Source organism: Eupeodes corollae, chromosome 1 (genome assembly GCF_945859685.1).
Source record: "Eupeodes corollae chromosome 1, idEupCoro1.1, whole genome shotgun sequence".
Taxonomy (NCBI): domain Eukaryota; kingdom Metazoa; phylum Arthropoda; class Insecta; order Diptera; family Syrphidae; genus Eupeodes; species Eupeodes corollae.
Window position 1 is genome coordinate 189311174 of NC_079147.1, and position 27364 is coordinate 189338537.

The window sequence follows — 27364 nt, forward strand, 5'->3', positions numbered from 1 at the left end:
TGTACTAAATTGTTAATCGGTTTTTAAGCTTCGCAAGCTTTAGAAATGCGGTATATTGTATGCAACACCTTTCATGTATACAAATGTGTGGCTCCCGGTGATTTCGACTTTGCTTTTAATCGAATTGATTGAGATCCGCTGGTGGCACATACAAAGCATATAGAAGGTAACCAACAATAGCAACAACAACTACAAAACACCAATCAATATCAGTAACTTTTATTATCAGTGCTGTCGATTTCAAGAATTCAAAAATACGATAAAGAATTTTGGAAACCTAATAATCAATGTTTTATGTAGGTGCAACCTACGACATTGAATTAAATGTTCGATCGTTGTATTGGCAAAAAGATTTTTAGTACTATTTATAGGGCGATTTCTTTTACTATTGCTTAACTTAAGGCAAACTTTTAAGTTGATCAGCTTTAGGCTTGATTACAACACTAGAGTTATAACGCTTTATTCACTAATTTGTTACTTAACTTCCAGTTTAAAAACGAAAGTTTATCTACTTAATACAAAATATCTTAATATAACATGATCAAAATATTGTGCTCAAAAAGACATTGTTAATTTTTTACGAATGAAAGATAATTAAGCATTATGCAAAATGTTCTTCATTTTTTTCTTCGTTTTAAAATTTTGTTCGTGAAACTTGTTTGCAATCAAGTGACACTTTTCTAAGTATTCAAGTACCTTGGGTTTTCAAATTTTTGAATTGTTATTAATAATGAGAGTCCCAAGTTCATTTAAAAAAAACTAATGTTTCCACTATGTTCTACTTCAGACATATTTAAACTGAATTCTGTTCTTTTTTTTATCAAGATAAAAAAACAAAATCAATATTTCTTTGCCAAAAACCAAATTTTCTTTTCAACTTCTGTTTTGTTTTTTTGGAGTTATGAAAATCTAAGTTTAATGAAGTCTTATTTGGGAAATCGACAGTTCAAAATGTCAACTTTAAATGAATAAAACCAAATCAAAATCCTCAAGTTATGTTCAACTTTGAGTGAACAAAATCGACCTTAGACGATTGGTAATCATCAGCAAATCAACGTAAGACAGCAAGTTGTTGGCCCATTGTGAATCTTGATGGCGTCTCATGATCTCAAGGGAACCAATTTAAATAACTTGTGAAACGTTTAAGACTAATTGTTTAGTGTGTTTGAAATAGTTTAGATCGTTATAGACGAATTCTCCTAAGAAGCTGCTAAGTTTTAAGTTGAGGTAGAGCAGGAGACTGTTTCTTCCTCTTCCCCTTCCTCGTTCTTCCTCAGCTTCTACAAAAGTCATTTGAGAATACGATAATCTGCGTGGCGTGAATTCTTTTAGGCAACGTCAGTTTTGACACCAATTATCATGCTTTTATGAATTTTACAAAGAAATATCTAGTACCTTAAGCATTTCAAATCTAGGGTAAGCCACATATTTTTCATGGCATGAAAATAGTGATTCCACCTAGTGTTGTTTTTTTTTTCTAGCGTCTTGTTTTAGCAAAAGCTTAAACGTAACCATTAGTATGCCAGTATTAGCCCAACGTGATAGAATGGGTTGTACTGTACTATTTCTGGCGATTTCATCTATTTTATGACCCTAAAGCTTTAAAGCCAAAAGTTGTGCCTGGAACACGCTACAGTGATTAGGACGGTAGAATTAAAGGCTTTGTTTTATTCGCCTAGAATACACGCTTCCACCAGCCCCTCATAAATGTTTCAACCATCTGTATAGAATTATAGATTGATCCTTCTTGCAGGAATGCCCTATTTTTTATCAATTCATTTTTATCAATTCAATCTTAAACCTATCTTAAAGCTAGACAAACATTCATAAAACTAGCCTAATTAACCACAACTTACAACTAACTTACTGGTCCCATACGGTCACACTAAGTTAAACTATTACACTTAATACTAATGCCTTTCGGCCCTAAGATCTAGATATAGAAGAATGCCCTAACCTCCCATTCCATGTAACTTTTTGTAATTTTTGAAATTTACTTTTTTCTACTCATGTAAAAAATAGTAGCACTTTCGACATCATTGATTTACATCCACACCAAAGCAAATTATTAAGTGAAATTTGTTTGGCATTTTGTGTTACCTACAAACTCCAAACTCATTAAATTTAATGCTTCAACTACAATTTGTTGTCAAGTGTGGTGATGGTGAGTTAAGATGCATATAGTGGCTACACAATGCAAGCTGCATGTAGCCAAACTAGCACACTATACACTTTAGCAATCTATAAATTTTTTTATATCTCTAGAGAGAAATTTGAATGAAAAATTCCATTGTTTGTGTATATCGCACTTTGATCAACATAGGCGTGAATTTTATTCATAAACTTAAGATAAATATATACAAATATGTAGATACTTTCAGATGAAAATATTGCTTACACATGAATTGATTAGACTTCAAACTTTTAAGCACATTTTGCAGAGAGAGTTTGTTACATACACACAAATTTGTAATTTTGAGTTTTTATAAAGATTGAAGTTATACATATGTATGTGGAGATCAAATTATAGTTTTTCTTAGACTTTTGATGGCCTTAGCTTGAATCCAAGGTATTTGAGCTACAACCTTTTATTATTATGCGAATAACGAACCTTGTATTAGGCTTTTTGAGGATATGTTAATTCATGAAGAAGTCCTTTTTTCAATAAACTCGTGATGATTTTCCAAAACTGCAATTCCCTACTTCAATATTACGTTCAAAAATTGTAAGTATCTTTATTATTTTTCTAAAAATCCTCATCAGTTATAAACCTTCACCTGACTTAGTTAAGCCTTTAAAGAGTGTTTTAACTATGCCATGAAAACCATGTTTTCGGTGGTCTTTCGAATTTTCAAAATGGCATTCTTTAAAAAACCTAATGAAATAGAAAATTTTAAGGTGACATTTGAATTGAGCACATCTCAATTCTTTAAAGAATTGTTCTTTTGTTTCAAATATATAATATATGAAAACTTTACTTGTCTTAAATTTGTTCGTCTGTTTAAATTTTGAAAAAGACATAAGATTGGTATAAAAATAGGGGAAATGATTTTAAGAATTGATCTCTGGGTTTCTAAAAACATTTTTACTCATGAAAACAATGATTGTTTCAATTTCTTTTGACTCAGAAGTAAGAATGAATTGTCCATTGAAAAGTATAAACTAGTCTAAAAACTAAATTCGCTTATAATGTTATGCCAAAAAAAATTCTCAAGTACAAATTTTAACCGATCATTTCTCATGTCAACAACTGTTAATCTAATTCAAAAATCTTAATTTTTATTATTGGTATAAATATAAAATTTTAGTAATTTGTTCACTGGTATAAACTTCTTTAGTTGTAAATCTTATTCTTAAATTTGTTTGATGAAAAATAAAAATTATACTAATTGGTATAGTATAGTTTTGCACATTTTCAATTCCTATACATATTCGACTATTTATTAAAAAGTTAATTGATTTTTTGAGGTTCTTATAGGGTCCTTTAAATAAGACTCGTATTAATTTATAGAGAATTTACTTTCAGCAAAGAATTGTCTTATAAGGAAAAGACAATTTACATAAATAATACAAAGTAAAAGCGCCCTTTTCTTTGTTATTCCATAATAATTATTGTTAACTGGTCTAAAGTCCCTTAAAATAAAATTTGTAGATTTATTTTGTCTCATAAATCCCTTTTAGTGATTTAGTTGTATTTTCTTAAGCTGTTAACTGCTTTAAAACGTAAATTTATTTTTATCACGTCATTCAATCAAATAAATTGATAAGATACGTAACCAATTCATTCTCGGACTAACTAACTTATTGTTATCTTAATTGCAAAAATGGTCTCGCTGGTCAGTTTAATTATATTGTTATCATTTAGCTTAATGGGGTTAACAGGTAACAATAATAAAGATATCAATAGCACATTGTGTAAGAACTTAACTTCTAGTCCGCATGACGCTCCATTATAAATAAATGTTGATATTTCGTAAAAAAAAAATAACGATGATAATTTAAAGGAAAGAAAAATGTTATCTCTAATTTTCAACTGTTATTTTTTTATCATTCTCATTTGACTCTGAACGATAACTAAAAAGGTAATTTATTATATTTAGCACTTTATTAAAAAAGAATTGAATAAAGTTCAAAGCAAAAATAAACTATTTATACGGACGTCACTTTTATGAAACACAAATTATTGACATTTATTCTGCGCGTTTTTGTTTGCTCATTATTAGAGTTAATTTAATTAAAAATCTATCACGATTTTTTGTACGTAGCTATTTTTAAATCGAATAATCAGAATATTTTTCAAATGGTCATTCTTTATAGCTTTGCGATAAATTGATTATAATTGCATTTTTTTTGTGTTTAATATTTATTTTATTCGCTTGATAATAGATACTAAATGGTTTTACCCTGAAATTTAATTGGCATCAATTGGTTTTTATTTGTATTTTGCATTTTTTTTGTATAGAATTTTATTATGTACATAAACTAAATATTTACAATCAATTGGTAACCAATGATCAGTTCAGCATTCAGTATTGGATGCTGATTTAATTGATGAAGGTTATTTTATTTTTGTATTGCTTCACAAAAATCTTTTATTCCAACAAATAATATGGGGGTTGGGTATGTTGCTTATGTGAGCTCATTTGGACTCATTGGGGTTAAGTATTTAGGTTATTTAGATGTTTAATTCAAACATTTTTTCGCTAAAAAAAAGGAATGAATACTTAATTTGTGGGACTAAATTGTATACATTTTTCAATGGTAGTAGTTTTTAGTGTTTGAAGCATTTAATAGTAAGAGCAATGATGAAAGAAATTTACAAGCATAAGACACTATATTATTTTGTATTCTTTATTGCTTCATTTATTTGGCCATCATATTATTTAAATTAAAAAATTCACCAAAAATGATCGATTTCAGTTTTAAAACGAGAGCCCTTAAACGCTTTGGCATTGAACCTATAGTGGAACGCACTGTTCTTACCGATATTTTTGACACTGCTTCTGTTAACTTTATCTTAAAACTCCTATGGGTAGCCTTTTAGCTGCGCTCCTCATTCTGACCCAGCTTCTCTAAAATCTATTATATTGATCCTTAAGCACTTTTGTGTTGTCTTAGCTTTGTTTTTCTCATCAGAATCCATATATTAACAGAAGCAAAACTGAAACCAAATTGGCATTTATTCATTGCTTGATAATTTAAATATGTATTTAGAAAAATAAGATAACCATTTTATATCAAATTGATACTTTGGGAAACAGGGTCTTGAAGTTTTATAACAGAATTTCCGCAAAATTAGGTATTTATTTGAATAAAGAAAAAAACTAAAATTTGCTTAATATTCAGCTTATTTCAGTTTAATCTATACATATATCCCTTCCAACTTTCAAAACTTATCTTCAGCATTTTTTATTAGGTAACACAAATGCTAAAAGAAGAATTTGACTTTTCCACTTTGAATATTTTAAGACTTCTTTAAGTTTAATATCACCTCAACTAATGATTTTTATCAATTTTTTGATAAGGTTGATTATTAATTGCCAAGCTTCTAAATAAGGTTTTCATTCTAATTCACTAAAATAGTTGGAATACTATACCTTATTGCTTGAATTCAACATGTTCGAGTTAACAACTTTACTTCGAACCCTGTTATAGTAACTAAAGGGGTTCCACAAGGAAGTCATTTAGGACTCCTTCTTTTTCTCTTGTTGTGATAACATAAGGGGTTCCACAAGGAAGTCATTTAGTACTCCTTCTTTTTCTCTTGTTGTGATAACTTAAGGGATTCCACAAGGAAGTCATTTAGGACTCCTTTTTTTTCTCTTGTTGTGATAACTTAAGGGATTCCACAAGGAAGTCGTTTAGGACTCCTTCTTTTTCTCTTGTTTATCAATGGTATTCCATGTTTTTTTTATCAATATTGTTTGTCTAATAATTTGATGAAAAAATCATTCAATACACTCGCTTTGTAAAGTAGAACTGCAAACACTCTATGTGATCAAAAAGAGATCGGAGGTCTATCAAAAGAAGTCTTTGAGTTTATGAATGTAATAAAAGTCAGGGAAAAAAAGAAACCAGAATCATAAAAATTTGCTTGAAATACTTTATATTCCACAAATATGAACGGAATATACAAAGAAAGCGTTTTAAAGCATTGTACAGAGCTTTAATAACCTATGATCACATGGAACTCTCAGGAAATTCTTTTGACGAAACCAAGTGTTTTATTAGATTTTTTATAGTACAATTATAGTGAAATATAATAAGGTCAGAAAAATTGAATTCTCTATTCAAATGTGACAATACGTTTGCGTGTAAAACACATCAATATTTAAAACCAAACGATTTTTATGGAACCATTACCAAAATTTATTTATATCTTCTTGTAACTCTTTACAATCCTTGATGAAGTTAATAATTTGAAAAATGTTAAATAAAATTAAAAGTGACGGACCAAGGTGATTCCCTTGAGGTAAACAAGCATTGACTTTAAATTGACATAACATGTGTTGCTCCTAAACATAACTGAACCGACCTCATGTTCAATTCTACAATTCATTAAGAAAAATTTCATGACTTTTTATGCAAAATGCCTTGCTAAAGTCTATAAAGATGCAATCGAGTTGAGGGTGGTTTTCAAATCAAAACATCCAAACGAAAAGTAGAGAAATGTAATAAATTAGTAATTGTAGATTTTTTCACAAGCTTATGTTTATTTATACATATGACTAAAGAACGGTGAAAAGAAATTTTGTCTCAGACAAGGAAATGAAACAATTTAGGAATATCAGACAATTTCGGTAAGGGACGACAACCACAAGTATCCTTAAGAAACAAAAACAGACGTTTTCTACATATGTATACAAGCCTCAAGATGTTTTTAAGGCAAAAAAAGAAAAAAACGAAATCAAAACCATCACATGACCTCATGAATACAAATCTACATTTATGAACCTATAGATCATTGCCAAACAAATAATTCTTGACTTAAAGGTCAAGAATGTCAAAAACCATAAAGCATCTTCCTATTCTGTCAAGTGTATGCGTTCAGCGTATAATATCATATTTCAAAAATAAAAATCTTTCAAATGCTAACATGGCTACCAAAAAATAAAACAACCACTTATGCATTCAGTTGAATAAACATAAAACAAAAATCTATAAAAATACATAAATATCCCTCGCAGAAAACACAATAAATAAATCAACCCTAAGGAAAAATGATGAATAAAAAGGGCAAGTCAAGTCCAAGGATCACAAAATAGTTGCTGTTGTTGGTTTTCCTTTTTTTTTGGGTTTTTGTGCAATAAGAATATAAATTTATACATCCATGATGATGAAATGGACCAAAGATCTTTCAGATACTTTAACTATACAACAACATGTCGGGAATATAATATTTACGTTTCCTTGATTGAAAGCAGATGTTTTCTATTTTTGTATATTCTTTTATTTGTCTGGTCCAGATTGTGTGGTATGTAGCTGCGAGAAGTGGTAATGCAGTGCATCGTCTCGTTCGTTGATCCGTTGTTGGTGATGCTGCGAGTTTTTTGCTAAGAAATATTATTTATTTATTTTAACACTGGATCTGCAATCGTAATGACATCTGTAATAGTTTGCTAAAGAAATATAGAACAGAACAACTGTGTGTGAATAAAATAATATTATAGAGTTCATATAAAAAAATTAAATTAATGGACCAAGTGTAGGGTAGATAAGGCCATGTTTGGTAGATTAAAATATGACACAAATTTTAAGTTGCAACTAATGTTATAATGACATTAAAAAGTCTGTCTTTATAACCAAGAATCCTTACTCTATGAATATTTCATAAAATGCAAAAATGTTACATTCAATACATTACCTAATTTAAGTTGCTAATCATCTAAGACACTGCGGTCTTAACTAATTATAGTTTTTTTTTCACTTGTAAATCATTTTACTTAATAAATAACAAAGTGTTTACTTAGTTACTGAAGGTGGAGTTCTTTGTGACCTAGGGCCTAACCCAACAAAACTTCTCCATCTATCTCGATCTCCAGTTGTGCACTTTAAGTTAGGCGAGGTCACTTTCCAGATATGCACTTCAAAAGATCCGCGGCCTTCCTCTTCCATATCATATCGTTGTTGGACTTTTATCTTTTTGGCTAAAACTACATCGTCGCTGTTTAGCGCGTAGCCCGTCGTCGGTTCATCTATTTCTTCGCCCATTTTCTATGCAAACGTCCTTAGATCACTTGAATAGTTTTGCTCTTGAAATTACTGACTTAAGGTGCTTTTTGTTATAGACCAAGCTTTAGAACCGTATAAAAATGATTAGGGTCATATATAGCCACACTTTGGTTACTCGAGAGATGACTTAACCACTCAATTGCTTGCTTAGCAAGAGTAAATTTTCGTTTGATCTCAGCATTGGTGTTGTTGTCTGTGTTTATAGAGGAGCCTAGGTAGACAAAGTCCTTAACTACCCCAAAGTTATGTCTGTCGATGTGGAGTTTTGAATGAGACGTCAGTGCAGTAGGTCCTTTCTTGATGACAACATGTACTTTGTTTTACCCTCATTAACCGCTAAACCGAATTTTGCCGCCACTGACATCACGTTCAGTTCTTCCGATTATGTCAATGTCATCAGCATATGCTAAATACCTTTTCTAAACCTTGTTTATAACCTGTATGGAGCAGTACGAATTCACTATGGTCATTTTGCACAAACGGATGAGTTTTGCAGGGTTCTATACAGTTCGTTAACGTATACTCTGTCACAAGCGGCCTTGATATCGATGAAGAGATGGTGAGTGTCGATTTGACGTTCTTGCGTTTTTTCTGGGTCTACCGTATTGTGCTCTCGTCCTTCTATGTAGTGCAGCTTAACTAGCATTTTGTGTTTCTGCATTTGTCTGCTGACATTCCCCTTCAAACCAGAGGTTTCTTGTTGATGGTTATTTGAAACCAAGTATGTCAGAAGTGGCTACTCTCCTTGCATATTGGTAATGTTATCACTAGTTCTCGATACAATATGTTGGCGGTAGAAATCATCGAAAGTGGTAACTTGTGACTCTAGGGAAACCCAAAGTGGTACCAAAAACGTTTGTCATCTTTAGTTTTAGCTGATATTCATTAAATGCATTTTGTAAACCATTATAGTTTTTAAAAAATCGATGACTTATCTGGCTCATTATTCTTTTTGTATAGTTCTTTAGTTATCAAATTTAAGATACTGGTCATATTTTAAATCTATATTAATCTCAAATCGACCTTATTTAGAGCTATTTTGGACCAAAGAGGCTGAGTTAATAGTAATTCTAGCTGAACTTCATTATAATTTTAAAATCTCTCATCTTCCCTAAAAAAAAAAACCAAAAACTAGTTTTTCAGTCATTGAAACAAAATATTATTTACCCTATTTTCTTGACACAGTAGCTGATGAATAAACATGTTTAGCATAAATTATTAATAAAGTTCTCGACAAGTTGAACCATTTTCCAGACAAATATAATTTCATTAAAAGAGTTGTCGCCATTAATATACGCACCCTAAATTAAAGACAAAATGGTACGTCCGCAATTAAACGTCAAACAAAAACCACTTAATAATTCTCAAAAAAAAAAGAATTAAAATCACAAATCAAAAATATCACTGGATAAATTTAATCCCTGAAACAAATTAATTTACATTTATATGTATGTATAATATTCAGTGTGTGTCACACGACGCGACACTATATAGTATTAGTAATAAAATGCCTACCTCTATGAATTATTATTAATTAATTTTTATATATTTTTCTGACATCTCTTCACACTTACATATTAACCTACATATTTACTCAAAACCAGGCACACTAAAGGTTGACTTAATTACCGAGTATACATTTCATATCATAATAGGTACGAGTATATAGTAATTCAGTCTCACATCACATAATTCAACGGGATAATGAAAATTTTTCATTCATAATTTATGAAATACTTCATCTTTTTTTAATTTTTGTATTTTTAAGGCACAGCAGCATCATCAGGTGGCAAAAGGCTTAGGCAAGGAATAATTATTATTATTTACCATGCCTTTCATCTCTCTGGTGTTGTTTTTCTTTTAATTTATTTATTTTTTGTTTGTAATGGCATTTTCATGGAAGTCATTTTGTGATAATATTCAGGTGTATTTTATTTTTAATATTGTTTGTGTATTTTAATTACCTTTACCAGGTGAAAAAATAAAGTAATGATTTTTGTATGTTTTACAGGATTAACTTATACATTTAAACTTAAATTAAAGAGAGCTTTAAAATGGGGAGATTAAAGGCTTTAAGAATCTTGAGTATCACAAATTTTGTTGCAATTGCAACACATTGAAATATAAATAAAGGGTAGTTAAATTTTAAGGGCCGATGTTGATTTGGGGAAAAGAAGAAAATTATTAAAGAATAGGTTGTAATTTAATTTAATTATTATAATATTGGTATGGTTCAATTATGAATGATAGAGAATATGGAATCTTTCATCGAGTCCAAATTTTCGTAGAAGCTGATGCATAATTGAAGCTATATTCCGTAAATGTGCCGAATAAGCTCTTTCTTAAAGTCTTGAATTATTGCAGACTCACTGACGTTCACCTTTTCTTTCTAATGAGCCCAAAGAAAGTAGTCTATGGTGTCAAATCATATGATCTTGGCGGTCAATTGAATTTGTAGCGCAAAAGAGGCATTGTTTCGTTAGCTATGTGCCAAGTTTCATATTATACTCTCACGATAGCAAACACTATTCACAGTAACTGCCTGACCAGCCTCATTTTGAAAAACTACGGCTCGATGATGCCGCCAGCTTAGAAATCGCACCAAAGAGTCACTCTTTGTGGGTGCGTTGGTTTTTCGACAATTACATATGGATTAACATTCGCCCAAATGCGGCAACTCTGATTATTGACACATCAACTGAGATGAAAATGGGCTTCTAAAATAAAGATGATTTTGTTCGAAAAATATCATCCACTGTTGCCATTTCTTGTCACCATTTTGACCATTGACGACCGTGACGCATGAAATGGTCAAGAGGCTTCAATTCTAGAGTCAATTAAATTGACCGAAAAAATCACAAAGTGAACAATATGCATTTACAGTCCTGTGTGAGCTAGGGCCTCACCCAGGAAACTTCTTTATCAAGCTCGGTCCCTAGCTAGATGTCTCCAGTTTCGCGCTGCAAGTTGGGTGAGGTCACTTTCCAGTTGTGCGGCTACCTGATCCGTTGGTGCATGATCCTAACTTATCTTCAGCTAAGTCGGGAGAACGGGATTGTTGGCTTTCGTCGTGTATGTTGAATAGATCATCCTGCCTGACAGCGGAATTCGGTTCGTCGTCGCCGTTATACTGTCTGCAGAAGTGGTCCTTTCATATCCTCAGCATTGACTGCGGTACCACTATGATGTTTCCACTTTCGTCTTTGCAGCCTTCGGTTCTAGGTTTATGTACCTGTGATTTTCGTTTCACCTGTTCATAAAACTTTCGAACTTCATTCCTGCTTTTAAACCTCTCAACATCTTCGACCTCACGCTTCTTATGCCCTTTCTTTTTCGTTCTGAAAAGTCGGTGTTCCTCTTCTGCTCATAGAGCTCATAAGCAGCTATCTTCCTTTTATGCAGCGCCGCTTTGCGTGCCTGTTGTTTGGCTGCATTTGCCTGCCTCATCAAACCAGGGGTTCCTTGTTAGTGGTTTCTTGAAGCCCAGCACATCAGAGGCGGCTTCTCTGATTGCATCTTGGCAATGTTGCCACGAGTTTTCGATACATTGTGTTGGCTGCAGCAGAGAACTTCGAGAGAGGTTACTTGTAACTCGGTCGGAAAAGAATTTGGCTATCTCTGGCGATTATAGCCGTTCGACGTTGTACCTTCTCCCAGCATCTCCCTGTTTTGCCTTGGGCCTGGAAACCCGAAGTGTTACTTTGGCTACAACGAGGTAGTGGTCCAAATCGATGTTAGCTCCTCGAAAAGTTCGGACATCCATGATGTTGGGAGCGGGTCTGGCGTCGATTGCAATATGGTCAATCTGGTTGACGGTAGATTGATCTGAAAAATGCCAAGTTCATTTATGGATGTCGGGGCGTGGAAAACGCGTACTGGCTACCATGACGTTTCGCCCCGCAGCAAAATCTATGAGCCTGAATCCTTTGTCGGAAGTGTTGTTGTGCAGGATGTTTTTCCCGATTATTCCACAAAATATGTCCTATCTTGTCATTAAAACCGCCCAGGACAATTTTCATATCGTAGCTAGGACACTGCTCATATGTTTTGTCTAAGAGCTCGAAGAACATACTTTGTTGTTGTCATCCTTCTGTTCTGTGAGGGCGTGCGAATGATCATGAGACGCTCGTTGATGCACCTATAGCTCAAGACTTCTTGCCTAAGTCTGGCTAAAATGACAAAGTTACATCCAAATAAGGGCTGTTGGTTTTTTACGTAGCAGTCACCATAGGAAATTTCGCAGTTTTTCATCCTCTTTTTGCCGGGCCCATCCCATCGTATTTTCCGTATGTCTGCTTTTTTAGCAGTTTAGGGCCTCCGCTAATTCTTCGGCAGCACGTGGTCTGTTAAGGGACCTAACATTCCACGTGCGTATCCGAAGTTCGTTGTCCTTAATTCTATTGCGTAGGTTGTCAACATTAAATCCATCCGTATCCGAGGCTTGTTGATGCTTCGAAACTATGATGTTCTTACGTGGCCAGGAAGTCACCCCGAAGGCTCACTAAGTACTTCAACCTTAATGGAACTGTAGACGCCGCCGTTGATTCCATCTCGGGAATTCGTCCGATGCCGTCTGGATAAGGAGAGGTCTTAGTGGAAACACCTCTCCCCCCCTCTCTTGGTTGCTGCCCCCAACAACTATCCACTGGAGTTGGAAACCAATCTCCATTTGAGGTACTAGGCACCCGATGTTCACCACGGGGAGGTGAGAGTAGGAGTTGTTAGACAGAGATGGGTTTAAAAAAAAATCTGTGGACGATTGTGTCCTCTTCAAAAAAAATGCAAAAACAAATTTCACGTTTAGTTGTGGGTACACATTCAACGTCAGGCCTTAAAATTTAACCAGCCCACCCTTTATTTATCACAACAGAATTTATAAATATAATCCTAAAGGATGATGTCTCTTTCTTGTGAGATAGATTTTAAAAAGTCGTAAGTTTGTTTTACTCAGTTGTTATCTCATTCATTGGAAAATCATATCTACAGAAAACTAAAAAAACATTATCAGCTTGTCATACTTAAGTTGCCTAATCTGTGCTTCAAACTCCATGGACATTCTTAAAAATCTTAAAATCTTTGTAGACATATTTTTAGTTACTTCCTTTAAAATTTATGATAGAGTTTCTTTTTCACAAGCTGTTTTTTCTCCCTGAATCACAAAACACTGCTCATTCCTAAAAACCGTCTAAATCGTTCAAAATATCACAATAAATTCTAAATATTACATTTTTTGTGATATTTTATATTTCTTAAGAATTTTAAAATATGTACTCGTACGTTGTTAGAAAATTTAATACCTAATAAATTATGAAGTTGATAGTTTTTTAAAAATCTAAGATATCACAAAAACGACAAACTATCACAAAATTGACATTTTGATTATCTCTGCATTAAGTTAATAAATTTCAGAGGTTTCCATAAGTCTTATGTTTGTTTCGCAATGAAAAACACTATCAATGAAAACTTATTCTTATTCTCAACATAATCACAGAAATTTTTTGAACTATGCCAATAAACTACGGCATGATGAAGTCCATATATTTCTACCACGAACGGCTTAAAACTCATGAATAAATCATCTTCAAAAGTGCTTTACCCAATCAAAGTCTTATGAATAAAACTTCCATAATATACCAACCTAAATAAATTCCACTCAGTAATTTTCCTTCCAAAAATTATGATATCATTTCACATGTCTAACACTTCATATCATAAATTTTAAGTTCTCCTCGCTCCCCGCATACTTACATTAAAATGTGTAGAAAATATTAATTCGACACACCCATTCAAAAGCTTTTTACATATAGTTTTTGAGTATGTTTATTATGAGCTGATATATTAAAATATCAGGATCAAACTCAACACACAAAAAAGGGTGTTTCTTCATGACATTTGAAACTTATTAATGTTTATTAGCTATTTTTTTACCTCCATGGAGTTACAAATCATGGAGTATACCACAATTGATCACAATATATTCGTACATAAGGTAACAGCTACAATAAGTCTCTCTAGACCCCGCATATCAGAGTGAGAATGAAATCCTTTGACAGTTATTGCTTCTCCTTGCAAAAGAATCTAAATGTGCGTGACATAGCCTTTTTGTACTTTTACCAATTCCACTTCTGAATTTATTTTTGTTTGTTTATGTTTTTGGCTTCTTTGTCTAAAACCGAGTTAAGGCGATTAACGTAAATGGCATCTCTAGTTGAGCGGATACGTTGAAAGGTGAGCAAAAGTGCTTATGTTATGTTAATGTGGTTAAAAGTGTTAAAATGGCAGAGCTGCGGCGCTTGTCTGGATTATAAGGCTTTTGTTTTATTCCGTTCTTTGAAACATATCGAAACCTTTTTAGTGTTTTAAGTTTTTTTGTGTTTTTTTTTCTTCTTCTTCTACTTCTTCGTCTTTTTTATATGCGTGACGATTTCGTGACTTGTTAAACAAAACGTTAAATTTGCAAATATTCAATGTTGGGAATGGCAAAGCTAAGCAAAAGAAGCTATTCGGTTTTTCAATTATGGTTGAAAGGTCATTGATATCAGGCTTCCCGGTTTAATGTTCATTTTATTGGGCGCCATTTATTAAATCATGTACATCAAACATAACCACTTGGAATTGGCTAATTTGTTTTGAAAAACGAGACTTAAATGGGGAATGGTATTTAATGGTGGCAATTATGTCTTTATGTTTGTATTCTTCAAAACCTGAATGCCCTTTCAAATGTTCCAAAAGGTATAGTGCACGAAAATGTCCGCAATTTGTAACCCTTACATAAGAGATTTTCATGTTTTGAATAAAAGTATCCCCCTCTTCAAAATTCAAATCAATCTCAATTTAAAAACCAATTTCATATTTATAGCCATCTTGTCTCTCATTCCACACGATCGATTTTAATTATTCAACTTGTCAGAGGACTCTTTTCTAGACATTCATTCGCCCGCATTCATTGTACAAAGACTATATGCATCCTTATCCATAACTATTTTACAATCAACGTGACAACGCAACGTTTGGATGACATTCACCCTAACCTTCCCAAACACAGTAGCTGCTCATCATCCTCATCGTCATTATCCCTCATCATTATGATCGAAAGGCAAAAACATCATCCGAATCCTTGATGTAGGGATTATCGTTTTGTTGCTGTTTTTTTTTTGTTTGATGCTTGAAGCAGCATATAAAGGGCACTTACCCGTTAAAAACTTCATCAGAAACGCCAGACATAAATCATATTTAAAATACCCTCTCTAACCCACCTCCTCCCGTCGTCGAGTCGTATACATATATCGTCTCGGGAACATTCATTTTGATTCCAACTATCCTAAACGTGTCGGTCGGTGTTCCTCTTCGAAGTCGCGTCGTCGTAGTCGTTGAAGTCGTCGTTTGTTCCAGACAAAATGCTGATGATGGGGATACAGAGATACCCCATAATGCATCATTGAATGCATACAAATTTCCTCCACCTCGTTTTGTGTTATTTTTCTTTTTGTATGCCTCTCTTCTCAAACAAATGCATCCGTAGAAGTATCTATAGGAAGGCTAATTACACATTCAGCACCTGTTCCCTGTCGTCATCGTCATCATCGCGCGGCTTAATAGCTCGTCCGTCAAGGTGAAATCGGATACAAGCACCGCAGCACATACGGAGGAGTTTTTAGGTACCTATATAAAACGTTAGAGGCAACCTTTAAACTGGTCTTATGGTCTCTTTGGGGTCTAGCTTATGCTGCCTCTGGAAATGATGATTAAATTATTTATTTTTTTCTCCTAACCTTTGGAAAAAAGACAACAAAACTCCCTTTGTCTTTGAGCTGATTTCATAATGAGTCAGTGCCTTCCAGAAGTTGTCATCATGATCCTATCCCAATGCTCACAGCTGGCTTCCTAATTTAACTCTGAGGAGTTATTTCCTTGTGTGTCTAGGTTCCTCCAAAGATTTATTAAAGTGTTGTTGGTTAGGGGGGAAATTTAAATGCACACCACGAAACGGGAAGGCTTGACTTGATTCAGTGACTAATTTAGGAATGCACACACAACTTACCCGGGGAGTCTTTAACTGTCGATCAACGTGGCAAGTCATTAGCTTCTACGTCAGTCAATTTTGGTTCGATCGCTTTCTTCATAATTTCTGTGAATATTTTATTCCGACATTTGTATCTAAACCTACTTTTTCTTTATTCTTCCAGGCCCATGTCGTCGCAGCCTTTGAACAGAGTCTATCCAACATGACCCAACGGCTGCATCAACTTACAGCTACAGCGGAGCGAAAAGACGGCGAACTAACTGACATGCGTCAAACGATTGAACTTCTTCGAAAGCAATCGATTCAGGCAGGTTTGACAACAGCGCATATGCAAAGTATGGGTGTCCAAACGGCTACCAATCAAATGTGTCCCAACGGAGGAGGAAATGTTGGAGATGCCTTGTTTTCAAACAGCAAACCACCAGCTGCATTGTCGAATCTTCACCCAAGACCCCAGTCTGCATCGAATGGAAGCCAATCCGGAATTCCGGGTTCAATGCAACGTCACCACAGTTCGGATTCCATGTGTTCGTTGAACTCCATCAGTTCGGGATGTTCGGCGCACGACAAGAAGAACAAGAAGAAAGGTTGGTTAAGGAGTTCCTTTACAAAGGCATTTTCGAGGAATGCCAAGATTTCCAAGACAAACCGTCACATTGGACATGGATCGGGCAATGTCGATCAGCAATCAACTGGCAGCAACCAGTCGCATCATCATCACCATCATCATGGTCATCATCAGCAACATTCATCCAACAATGGATCGGTTTCACATGACCCGGTGTTAGCAAAGCCTCCATCTTCGCCGACCAAAAATAGCCCCCAGAAGACGGTGACTTTGATTGAGAACGCCAAGCCCATAGACGCTATAGACCATGAAGATCACCAAGTGGTTGAAGAATTGAAGAAACAACTGCGAGAGAAGGATCTTGTGCTCACTGATATACGCCTTGAGGCTCTGAGTTCAGCATCCCAGCTGGAGAACCTCAAAGATACCGTCATGAAAATGCGGGCTGAGATGATAAGCCTCAAACAAAACAATGAACGATTGCAGAAGCTTGTGACCAGCAGGTCGTTGGCCGGGAGTGAAGCATCTCTGGGGAATGCAATAAGCCCCAGTGGATCGATAGGTGAATCGAGGCGATATAGCTTGGCCGATGGAAACTCCCGACCTCCAATGGAACTGCCAAAGAGACTTGAAGAAGAAGTCGAAGAAGAGAACATTCCACCAGCACCGGCACCAGAGCCTCCACCTCCACCACTAAGTCCGACCACTCATATTGATCTGACACCACCACCACCTGCGATCGAACCGATTCCTAGCCCGGCACACCTACCGACGGGCGTTGAAGATGTCCCAGATATCACTGATGGCAAAAAGCTTGCCATATCGTGCTATCTTGGTCAACCCGAATCGTTCCCGAAATACTATGAAGAAATTCTAGAAACGGATGACTTTTATCGCAAAGGTGAGAATGGTGAGTGCAGTGAGAATGGCTTCGAGGAGAGGAAGTCATTTCCGAGTGCAACGCTGAATGAATTCGTGATCGCTTATACGTACATCTCTGGCAAGACAACGTGGCAGAATCTGGACTATATCGTCCGAAAGACCTTCAAAGACTATGTTTCAAGAATTGATCCCGGCACAAATCTGGGACTGAATACAGATTCCATTACGTCGTATCACTTGGGAGAGGCTAAACGAGGTCCTGAAATGGGCTTCCCAGAGCTGCTTCCGTGTGGTTATATCGTTGGAAATGTACGATCTTTGTACATCTGTCTTCAGGGTGTTGGATCCTTGGCGTTTGATAGCTTGATCCCAAGAAGTATAGTTCATCGTTACATAAGTCTTCTGACCGAGCATAGACGGCTGATTTTGTGCGGTCCTAGTGGAACGGGCAAGTCATATCTGGCGAGAAGACTAGCAGAGTTCTTGGTAGCTCGTTCAGCCCGTGGAAATCCATCGGAGGCTATTGCAACTTTTAAGTGAGTTTCTCTTTTTGTTCTTTGTCTATTGAATTTTGTACTAATTTAAGCTTTTCTACAGTGTTGATCATAAATCCTCGAAGGAACTTCGACAATACCTTGGCCATATAGCCGAGCAGGCATCCATTGCGAATGGAGCCTCTGATTTACCATCTGTGATTATTTTAGACAATTTACACCATGCCTCCGCTTTGGGAGATGTCTTCTCGTGTCTGCTGAGTGCCGGCCCAGCAGCCAAACTGCCCTGCATCATTGGTACAATGTCGCAAGCAACGTGCAATACTACAAACCTTCAATTGCATCATAATTTCCGATGGGTAAGTTAAAACAAATTTCACCTACGATCACAATACCGATCCGGATCATAACACCTTCTTTTTCTCTTATGGAATTAGGTTCTCACAGCAAATCACATGGAACCAGTGAAAGGTTTCCTCGGTCGATTCCTACGTCGCCGACTCTTCCAACTAGAACTTCAAACCCTTAACCATCAACCCGAACTTGCTTCGGTTTTGGCATGGCTTCCTACAGTCTGGCAACACATCAATAGATTCCTAGAAATTCATAGTTCTTCAGATGTAACCATTGGACCGAGATTATTCCTTTCGTGTCCATTAGACTTGAAGGATTCACAAGTTTGGTTTACAGACATTTGGAATTATCATTTATCGCCTTATCTAGTCGAAGCTGTACGAGAAGGTGTTCAACTTTATGGCAGACGTGGTGGCGCCTGGAATGATCCGTCCGCTTTTATACGTAATTCATATCCATGGCCATATGGACCGGATTCAGTGCCACCATTAAGGCAAATCAATGCCGAAGATGTTGGTTTAGAAGGAATGCCTGTTAGCAATGGCGATGCTCAAGATCCTTTGGTAAGTAATCTTTTTAATTATTTGTCTACTTTTTAATAAAAATATCACCAGTAAGGAGTTATCTATATCTCAAGAACTTTGAAAGATATTAGTCATATACATTCATACATTTCCATTCTCACAGAAACGAGATTGTTACACTAAGGAAACCATTTGAAAGAACGTAAGGCATTCGAAAGTTCATTATAAAGTAGATAATTTAGACATCCACAGAATTTTGAGCTACTTAAACTATATCAAAAATTACCTGTAAACTTTTCTAAACAGTGTGTTATATTCCTTAAATTCCATCAACACCCTTCTAGTGCTTCAAAGTTAAGGGATATCTCGGATATCTGGAAATCTTAGGCAAATTAGAGACTTTCGATCAAATCAAATGAACTCAAAAAGTTTCAAGTTTTTGAAAGAATTAAGATCCAAGGATACCCGGCCCGAACGATATAAGGGCCTATGTTGGTTTTACGGATAGCTGAAATTACAAAGGGTGGTTAAATTTTGAGGGCCGATTATGATTTTGAATAAAACACAAATTATTTGAGAAATTATTATAATTTCTTGTAATAATGATAATTTTATTGGTTCAATTACGTATGGAACAAAAACGACGGCAAAGCTCCATCTGATGCCCCGAGTTTGAGATGACGCTGAGGCATAATTGAGGTTCTATGTTGTTAATGTGCCGCATTATCTCATCCTTCAGCTCTTGAATTGTTGCTGTTTTATCGACGTACACCTTTTTTTTCAAGTAACTCCAAAAAAAGAAGGCCAATGGTGTGAAGGCACATGATCTTGGCGGACAATAAACAATGGACAAGGCTATTGAATTTATAGCCTAAAAGAGCTATTGTTTCGTTAGCTGTGTAACAAGTGGCAAGAGGCACCGTCCTATTGAAACCAGATATCTTCCACCTCCATATCTTCCAATTCTGGCCATACCAGGTTCGTTATCATCTCACGATAGAAAATTCACAGTAACAGCCTGACGAAAATACGGCCCGCTATTTTCTTCGAAAATGTATCAACTTTTACCATTTCTTGCCACCATTCGAAATATTGACGACCTCCACGCTTGAAATAGTCAATAGGCTTTAGTTCTTGAGTAAATTGCACATTGTAAGCGTGTTAATGAAAGTCCTCATGCATAAGATTCATCAACGACGAGCGTAAGAGGTGCAATTGTTGGACACGACGCCACGACGAGTTGAGGTTGACGGCACTACATCCACACTATGTGGAACAGGAACAATATTTTCTGCAGTACGGTTTGTTGAAAAAAATTTGCGACTGTACGCACATTTGAACGATTAAATTGATCGAAAAAATCAGGTAGTTTATGATATGTATTTTATTTTAAACCCCCATGTTTATAATAAGCCAGAATAACTTTATATCATTGCTCGATTATGTATCTTTCTACGGTTCAAATTGAGTTAAACTGAAATTGAGAAATGTCAAATGAAATCCAGAATAAATCTTAAATTAAACGTGTGGTTCACATTCAACTTCAGCCCTTAAAATTTAACCACCCTTTATAAATAATGTTCCACCAATGTAGTTATATGCTTATATTTTCTGATAAAGTAGATTTCCCTCCAGAGACCTTAAAAATACTTACCCAAAATAGAAATAGTTTTAAAGCCATCTATAGATTTAGGTAAACCAATAAAATAAACAAACATACCCTTTAAAATCTACCCCTTTATAGTAAAACCTCCCATAAAATAAACGAATTAGGTATGAGGCTCAATTTAAATGTAAACATTAAACCTTAAAACCAAATTTTACATAACATTATAATATATTTATATTTTTGTTTGCTTTTTCTTTATCAATTTAGCTCAATATGCTAATGCGACTACAAGAGGCTGCCAATTATTCAGAAAATCAAGAACAAGAATCAGACTGTGCCAGTTTAGACTCAAATATTACACCAGACAGTTCAGCGGGCGCAGAGTAAAACAAAAAGTAATTTTTATATTAACATACCTACCCTATACGAATATAATCGGAAAATGTAAAATAATCAAAAGAATTAAATTTAAAAAAGAAAATCGATTTTATTCAATTTGTAAAAGATTTATTTTTCATCATCGTAATCAAAAGAAGAGATCCTTTGTCCCTCTCAGAAAATCAAATGAACAAAAAAATGAACAAATAAAAATACTTTTTAAATATCCTTTTTTTCCACCCCATCCTTTCGCGAAAGTAATTGATTAAAATTAATTTATAAAGAAAGAAAGAAATCGTTGAGGGAAATGTAAATTTATCAAATAAATTAATGATGATGATAAAGAAGGATTTCAAAATATGATGGAAATAATTTTTAGGGAATTTCAAAAAGTGAAAAGCTAAAATCAAAATTAACAACACAAAAACGTAAAAAGGTTAAAAACAAAACTAAATTAAGTGGATTTTTATCTTAAGCCAAAATTCAAAAGAAAAAGGCAAACAACACTAAATGAATATAAAGGACCAAACTTTGTGATTTAATTAATTATTTTCAAATAAACCAATTAAAATCCATATTTAACTTTTTTTATTTGCAAGATGAATGCAAACTTTCACAGACAAAAGCCACTAAATTGTTCTGCCTGTCTGATGAGTCTTCCTCGTCGTCATCATCCTCCATCATGCGAATAGTAAAATGAAAAAAAAAGATAGCACTTCCGGTTGGAGGAAGACATCAATTCTGCTAAATAAAAGCCCTTTTTTTTTGTTTGTCTGTGTGTAGTTGAGTCCTTTTAGAAAAATGTCAATCATAGAAAAATCTTTTTCTCTTTGTGTCTGCGAAACAGGGGAAAACTTTTGTGCATTAAAACTTTATGTCATATTGTTTTGGATTTATGTGTCATGTTAGTTTGTCTTTTTTTTTATTTTGTTAAGAAATTCGAAAACTTTCTTTTACTACTTTCGATGTAGAATCCTTTTTCCAAAATGCGAAAGAAGTTTTAAGAAATAATTTGTAGTTGCACGTGTGTTAGAAATTTTGTTTGTTCTCTTTTTGGAGTTTTTTTTTAATTTTGATTAAACTTAAACTGAGCTGGAACTTAGCACCTGTCATTTTGGAAATGTTGTACAAAAGCAACTTAAACCCTAGACAAAGGCCCGATTTTTCAATACAAAGTCAAAATAGATTAAATGCAACTTTTTCACTCTGTAAAAATGTGCACTGAAAAAAAACGGGCCTAAGATATAGGTAACCCTCCTTCTAGGTTTCAGTTTTACCTTGATAAATTTCTTAATAAATTACACCCTTAGCACTTGTTACAAAAATGCAATTGTGTGTAGGTATACATAATTCAAACACCCCTTTTCCTATTTAAATATTTTTATTTTTTTTGTCTGCACAAAGAATTAATCCCCTTTTTCAAATCCACTTAAGATAAAAATCCACTAAAATTTGATAGGAATAAATAAAAACAAATAAATCGAAATGTAAAAAGCCAAATAATTATTAAGTAATAAATTATATAAACAAAAATTATGTAAAATAATAAATAAATAAATTAAAAAACAATTTATATATATAACAATCCTTTTCGCTTATATATACGTATATATAAAATATGATTGTTGCTTTACGTAAAAAATGAAAATTTTTGATACCTAATGACCTATGCTATATTAAGAGACCGACAAAATATAAAACAAAAATAAAACATTATACAAACTAAAACAAAATCAAAAAAAAATTAAAAGAATTTTAATTAAATTATCGTTGTAAATAATATATAAACTAACTTTTAAACTAAAAACAAATATAAATCAATAAAAACAATATCTTTACTAACAAAAAAATTATAAATTATATGTTTTTTTATACAATACATATATAACAATAAAAACAAAATTAAATATTTATATGTTTTAATAATTATCAACAAGAAAAAAGAACTATGTTTAATTTTATTAATAAATTAAATCTATAAATGTAATAACAGGTTAACAAAGACACACACAAAAACAACATATTATATATTTAATGTAATAAGTAATTTTATGCTATTTAAAAAAAAAATTAAAATTAAAAAACAATAAATTTGCCAAGTAAATAAAGTAATTTTCCTTATTTAAAACAAAACAAAATAAATAATTTAATAACCAACAGAAAAAAAAACACTACACCAATAAGCAAATAAAACCATAGCTAAATAAAATATCCTCTCATAAAAAAAAATCCTTTTTAAAACAGCAATATTCCTTGATTATTAAAATCTGTTTGTTTTTTGTTTTTCATATGCAAATATTTGCATGTATTTACTACCTTATATAATTTTCCGAACCGAGAAAAAAATGAACTATATAATTTTAAATTTATATTAAAAAACGAAAACAGAAAAAAAATATATTCATAGGGCATAAAAACCTTTTATGTAGTTATTATTGAATTTAATTGATATTGATTATTATTATTATTAAAAAATAAAATCAAACTGAATAAAAGAAAATTAAATAATAAAATTTAATAAAACATACAACAAAAATATTGTTTTTCTTTTTTAAATTCCTCCTACACAACTGATGCATTGCAATGCAAGTTTTTCATATTAATTTTGAAATGTGCTTGCTCATGCTCAATGCTCATCCCAATTTTTCTTCTCTCCTTCAGCGTACTAAGAAAAAATTACGGATTCTTTTCAATGCACCAGGCGATCATGAAAAGTAGGGTACATTTTTTAGTTTCGTGTTGCTCTCTATTTTTGGTTCTACAATTTGTATGTATGCGTGTTGTATTTCGAAAAAAAAACGAACCACTCCTCTTTTAAGATTTTTTTTTAGTTTTAAACTGTACTTTTTGTGAAGTGGGCTGGGCTTAATAACTCCAGTATAAAGCAAAAAAACAAGCAAAATATATTCTACCTTCTTTCTCAGCATGATCGCCTGATGCATCAATAGAAGAAGTAAGTCAAACTGTATTAGTCCCCGAAGGCAGCGTGGCAAAAAGAAAAATACCAATTCTACTTTAATTTTGGAATTACCAGGCTCACAGTTTTTATAGCAAGTCCGTCTGCCTTTATTTTTTGAAATTCTTTACCTAGGCAATCTTGATTTGTAACAGGTATCGTTTTCTTTTGAATACATACTTAAACAAAAATTAAGATGAATACATACAGGATAAGCCACATCCTCCCTTCTCCATTTCTATCAGTATTAGAAGTTGTAGAAGAAATGAAAAAAAAAACGAGCAGATAAAAAGATGAAACCATACATACAACGAAATGAAAGAAAACACAATCACACTGACATATATGTATGTGTACCTTCTTTTTTATATATATACTGATCATCTGTTAGTATGGTACATCAAATTTATTGGTGTCAGCGCTCGTATGTTTTTTGGGTGCTGGGAGCATTTTCTAAATATCAAATACTAAAAAATGTGCTTTCTCAAATATTCAAAGAATAATTCATACCATTCACTAGGTTAAAAAGTTGATGGGAAGGTATTAGTTGGCAACTACAAGCCTATATACCAATAATATCTGTGTTCGTTCTTTGGTTTTGTTGTATTTGATACATTAAATAATTAAATTTAATAAAACATACAATAAAAATTTTGTTTTTTCTTTTTTAAATTTCTCGTACTGAACTGCTGCAGCCCTATGGATTGACATAGCAATGCACATTTTTCATATTTCATTTTGAAATGTGCGGCCAAAATACTCATCCCAATTTTTCTTCTCTCCTTGAGCGAACTAAGACAAAATTACAAGTTCTTTTCAATGCACCAGGCGATCATGAAAAGTAGGGTACATTTTTAGTTTCGGTTTTCTCTGCTCTTTCTTAAAATTCGCTTCAACCATTTGTATGTATTAGTTAAGAAGTTTTGGTTTCTTTATTTCTGTTTCTGCATGCAGGTAAAAAATAAACGAACCACGCCTCTTTCATGATTTTTGATGGCTTTAAACGGTGCAAAATACTGTGAAGTGGGCTGTGCTTAATAACTCTATGGATAAAAAAAAAAAAACAAGGTAGATAAGATATATTCTACCTTCTTTCTCAGCATGGTCGTCTGATGCATCAATAGAAGAAGTAAGTCAAAATGTAGTAGTGCCCGAAGGCAGTGGGCAAAAACAAAAATACCAATGCTGCGTTAATTTTGGATTCACCAGGCTCACAGTTTTTATAGCAAGTGCGTCTGCCTTTATTTTTTGAAATTCGTTAGCTAGGCAATCATGATTTTTAACAGGTAGCCTTTTTATTAATATTTCCAATTGGACAAAGCAAATTTTATGATGCATACAAACAGGATAAGCCACATCCTCCCTCCTCAACCATACATACAACGAAGTGAAGGACAACACAATTACACTTTCTTTGGCATATAGTGATCTTCTGTTAGTGAGGTACATCAAATTTATTGCTGTCACTACTAGTATGTTTTTTGGGTACTGGAAGCACTTTCTAAATATCAATTAGTACAAAATGTGCTTTCTTAAATATGCAAAGAACAATTTAAAAGTTTGTAATTTTTTGCGTTGAGTTTAAAAAGTTGTTATTTGAATTATTCTTACAAAATTTTAAATATACCAACAAAGTAGTATAGTTTGAAAATCTAGTTTTGTTAAATAGATTTTTAGTCGAAAACAAACGTTTACCAATTTAAGTAGAATTTCTTAAATTTGTACAAATTTTATGAATGAAATTAATTTGAGAGAAAATTTGCGTACTATTTCTTGTGGATTTCAAAACGGACTGTTGGATTTTTATTTAAAACAAATACTTAATATCGAAAACAATATTTCCTGTAAAATAAAGAGTTTCGTAGATAACATATTTAATTTTAAAAGCTTTTTGAGTCGTAGGAAAATTATTACCAATTTACTTAGCATTGTGTTTTTGTTAGGTTTTTATTTTTTTTAAAATAAACTGATGATTCAATTTTCCTCAACATTTTACTGAGTGTTGACAACAATAATTTTTAAAAGATAAAAGTAGTTTGAAGCTTATATCTCTTAGCTCTGAAATGATATTTGAGTCGAAAACCAACTTTTATTACTTTTTTTCTTTAGGTTTTTACTTTTGGTAAGAAAACTGTCATTTCGATTTTTCTTAAAATTTGTCTGAATGGTAAAAACAATATTTTTTATAAGTTAAAATGAGTAAGAAGCCATTATCTCAGACTTTTGAGTCGAAAATCAATTTTTAATAGCTTTTGTTATATTTTTTTGGTTTTTAATTTTTTGTAAAAAAAACTGTCAATTCGATGTTTTTCAAGATTTTAATAAATGTCACCAACAATATTTTTTTGAAAGATAAAAGAAGTTTAAAGCCTATATCTCAAAGCTTTGAAAAGATTTTTGAGTTGAAAATCAACTTTTATTAATTTTTTTGTTTAGGGTTTTATTTTTTGGTAAAAAAAAACTGTCAATTCGATTTTTTTCAACAATTATCAAAATGTTGAAAACAGTATTTCTTATGAGATAAAAAAGTTTAACGCCTTAATCTCAAGTTTTTGAAAAAATATTTGAGTCGAAATTCAATTTTTACCAACTTTGAGTAAAGTTATTTTGTTTAAGGTTTTTATTTTTATAAAAAAAAACTGTCAATAAGATTTTTCTCAAAATTTTATCAGATGTCAAAAACATTATTCTTCGTTGCACAAAATTGTTTGGGAGATGAAATCATATTTTAGTCGTAAAAATCTGATAGGCGACAAATTTTTTTTTCAGTTGTTTTGATTTATAAAAAAAACCATTTATTATAATTGTTTTCTATCACGTTACAATTTAATTTAAGTCTCAAGTGTCATTGGTTCATGAGATATTTAGGTAGAACCAAAATGTTCACCTTTTTTTTAAATTGATATGGTTAAAAAACCACCCACGCAACTTCTTTTAGAGTCTTTTCTGCATCTTTCTGTCTTATTATTTGTATAAAAAAATGTATTTGAAGTCGATATCTCTTCTGGTTCTTGAGCTATGGACGACGAAAAAAACGTTGCGAACGTACGGGCGTACGAATGTGCGAACATACGGACATACGTACGTACACACGCACGCACATACATCTTTCTAAAAGTCGACTCTAGAGACGAAATAAAAGATTTTTAGAAAGATGTCTGTGCGTGCGTGTTTACGTACGTTCGTACAGACATCTTTCTAAAAAATGTTTTATTTCGACTCTAGAGACCTGAAAACGTCGAGAAATGTCGAAATTTTCAATTTGACAAATCGGACCCATTACAATAACTTCCTATTAGAAGTTAATAAATAATACAAACAAAAACATTTTTTTATTTCTCTCG

The 27364-nt window shown here is 33.0% G+C and overlaps 1 protein-coding gene across 3 annotated transcripts in view; it reads left to right on the forward strand.

The window, feature by feature from the left end:
* LOC129938510 (protein sickie) overlaps positions 1 to 23600 on the forward strand; it is a 518418-nt gene extending 494818 nt beyond the window's left edge. For all 3 annotated transcript variants that reach the window (XM_056046122.1, XM_056046123.1, XM_056046124.1), the window contains 4 exons: positions 16419 to 18241; positions 18303 to 18558; positions 18637 to 19116; positions 20954 to 23600. In XM_056046122.1, the coding sequence (XP_055902097.1) occupies positions 16419 to 18241; positions 18303 to 18558; positions 18637 to 19116; positions 20954 to 21073 (2679 nt within the window). In that variant the 3' untranslated portion in view covers positions 21074 to 23600. The remainder of the gene's footprint in view (positions 1 to 16418; positions 18242 to 18302; positions 18559 to 18636; positions 19117 to 20953) is intronic.
* The last annotated feature ends 3764 nt before the right edge of the window (positions 23601 to 27364 follow it).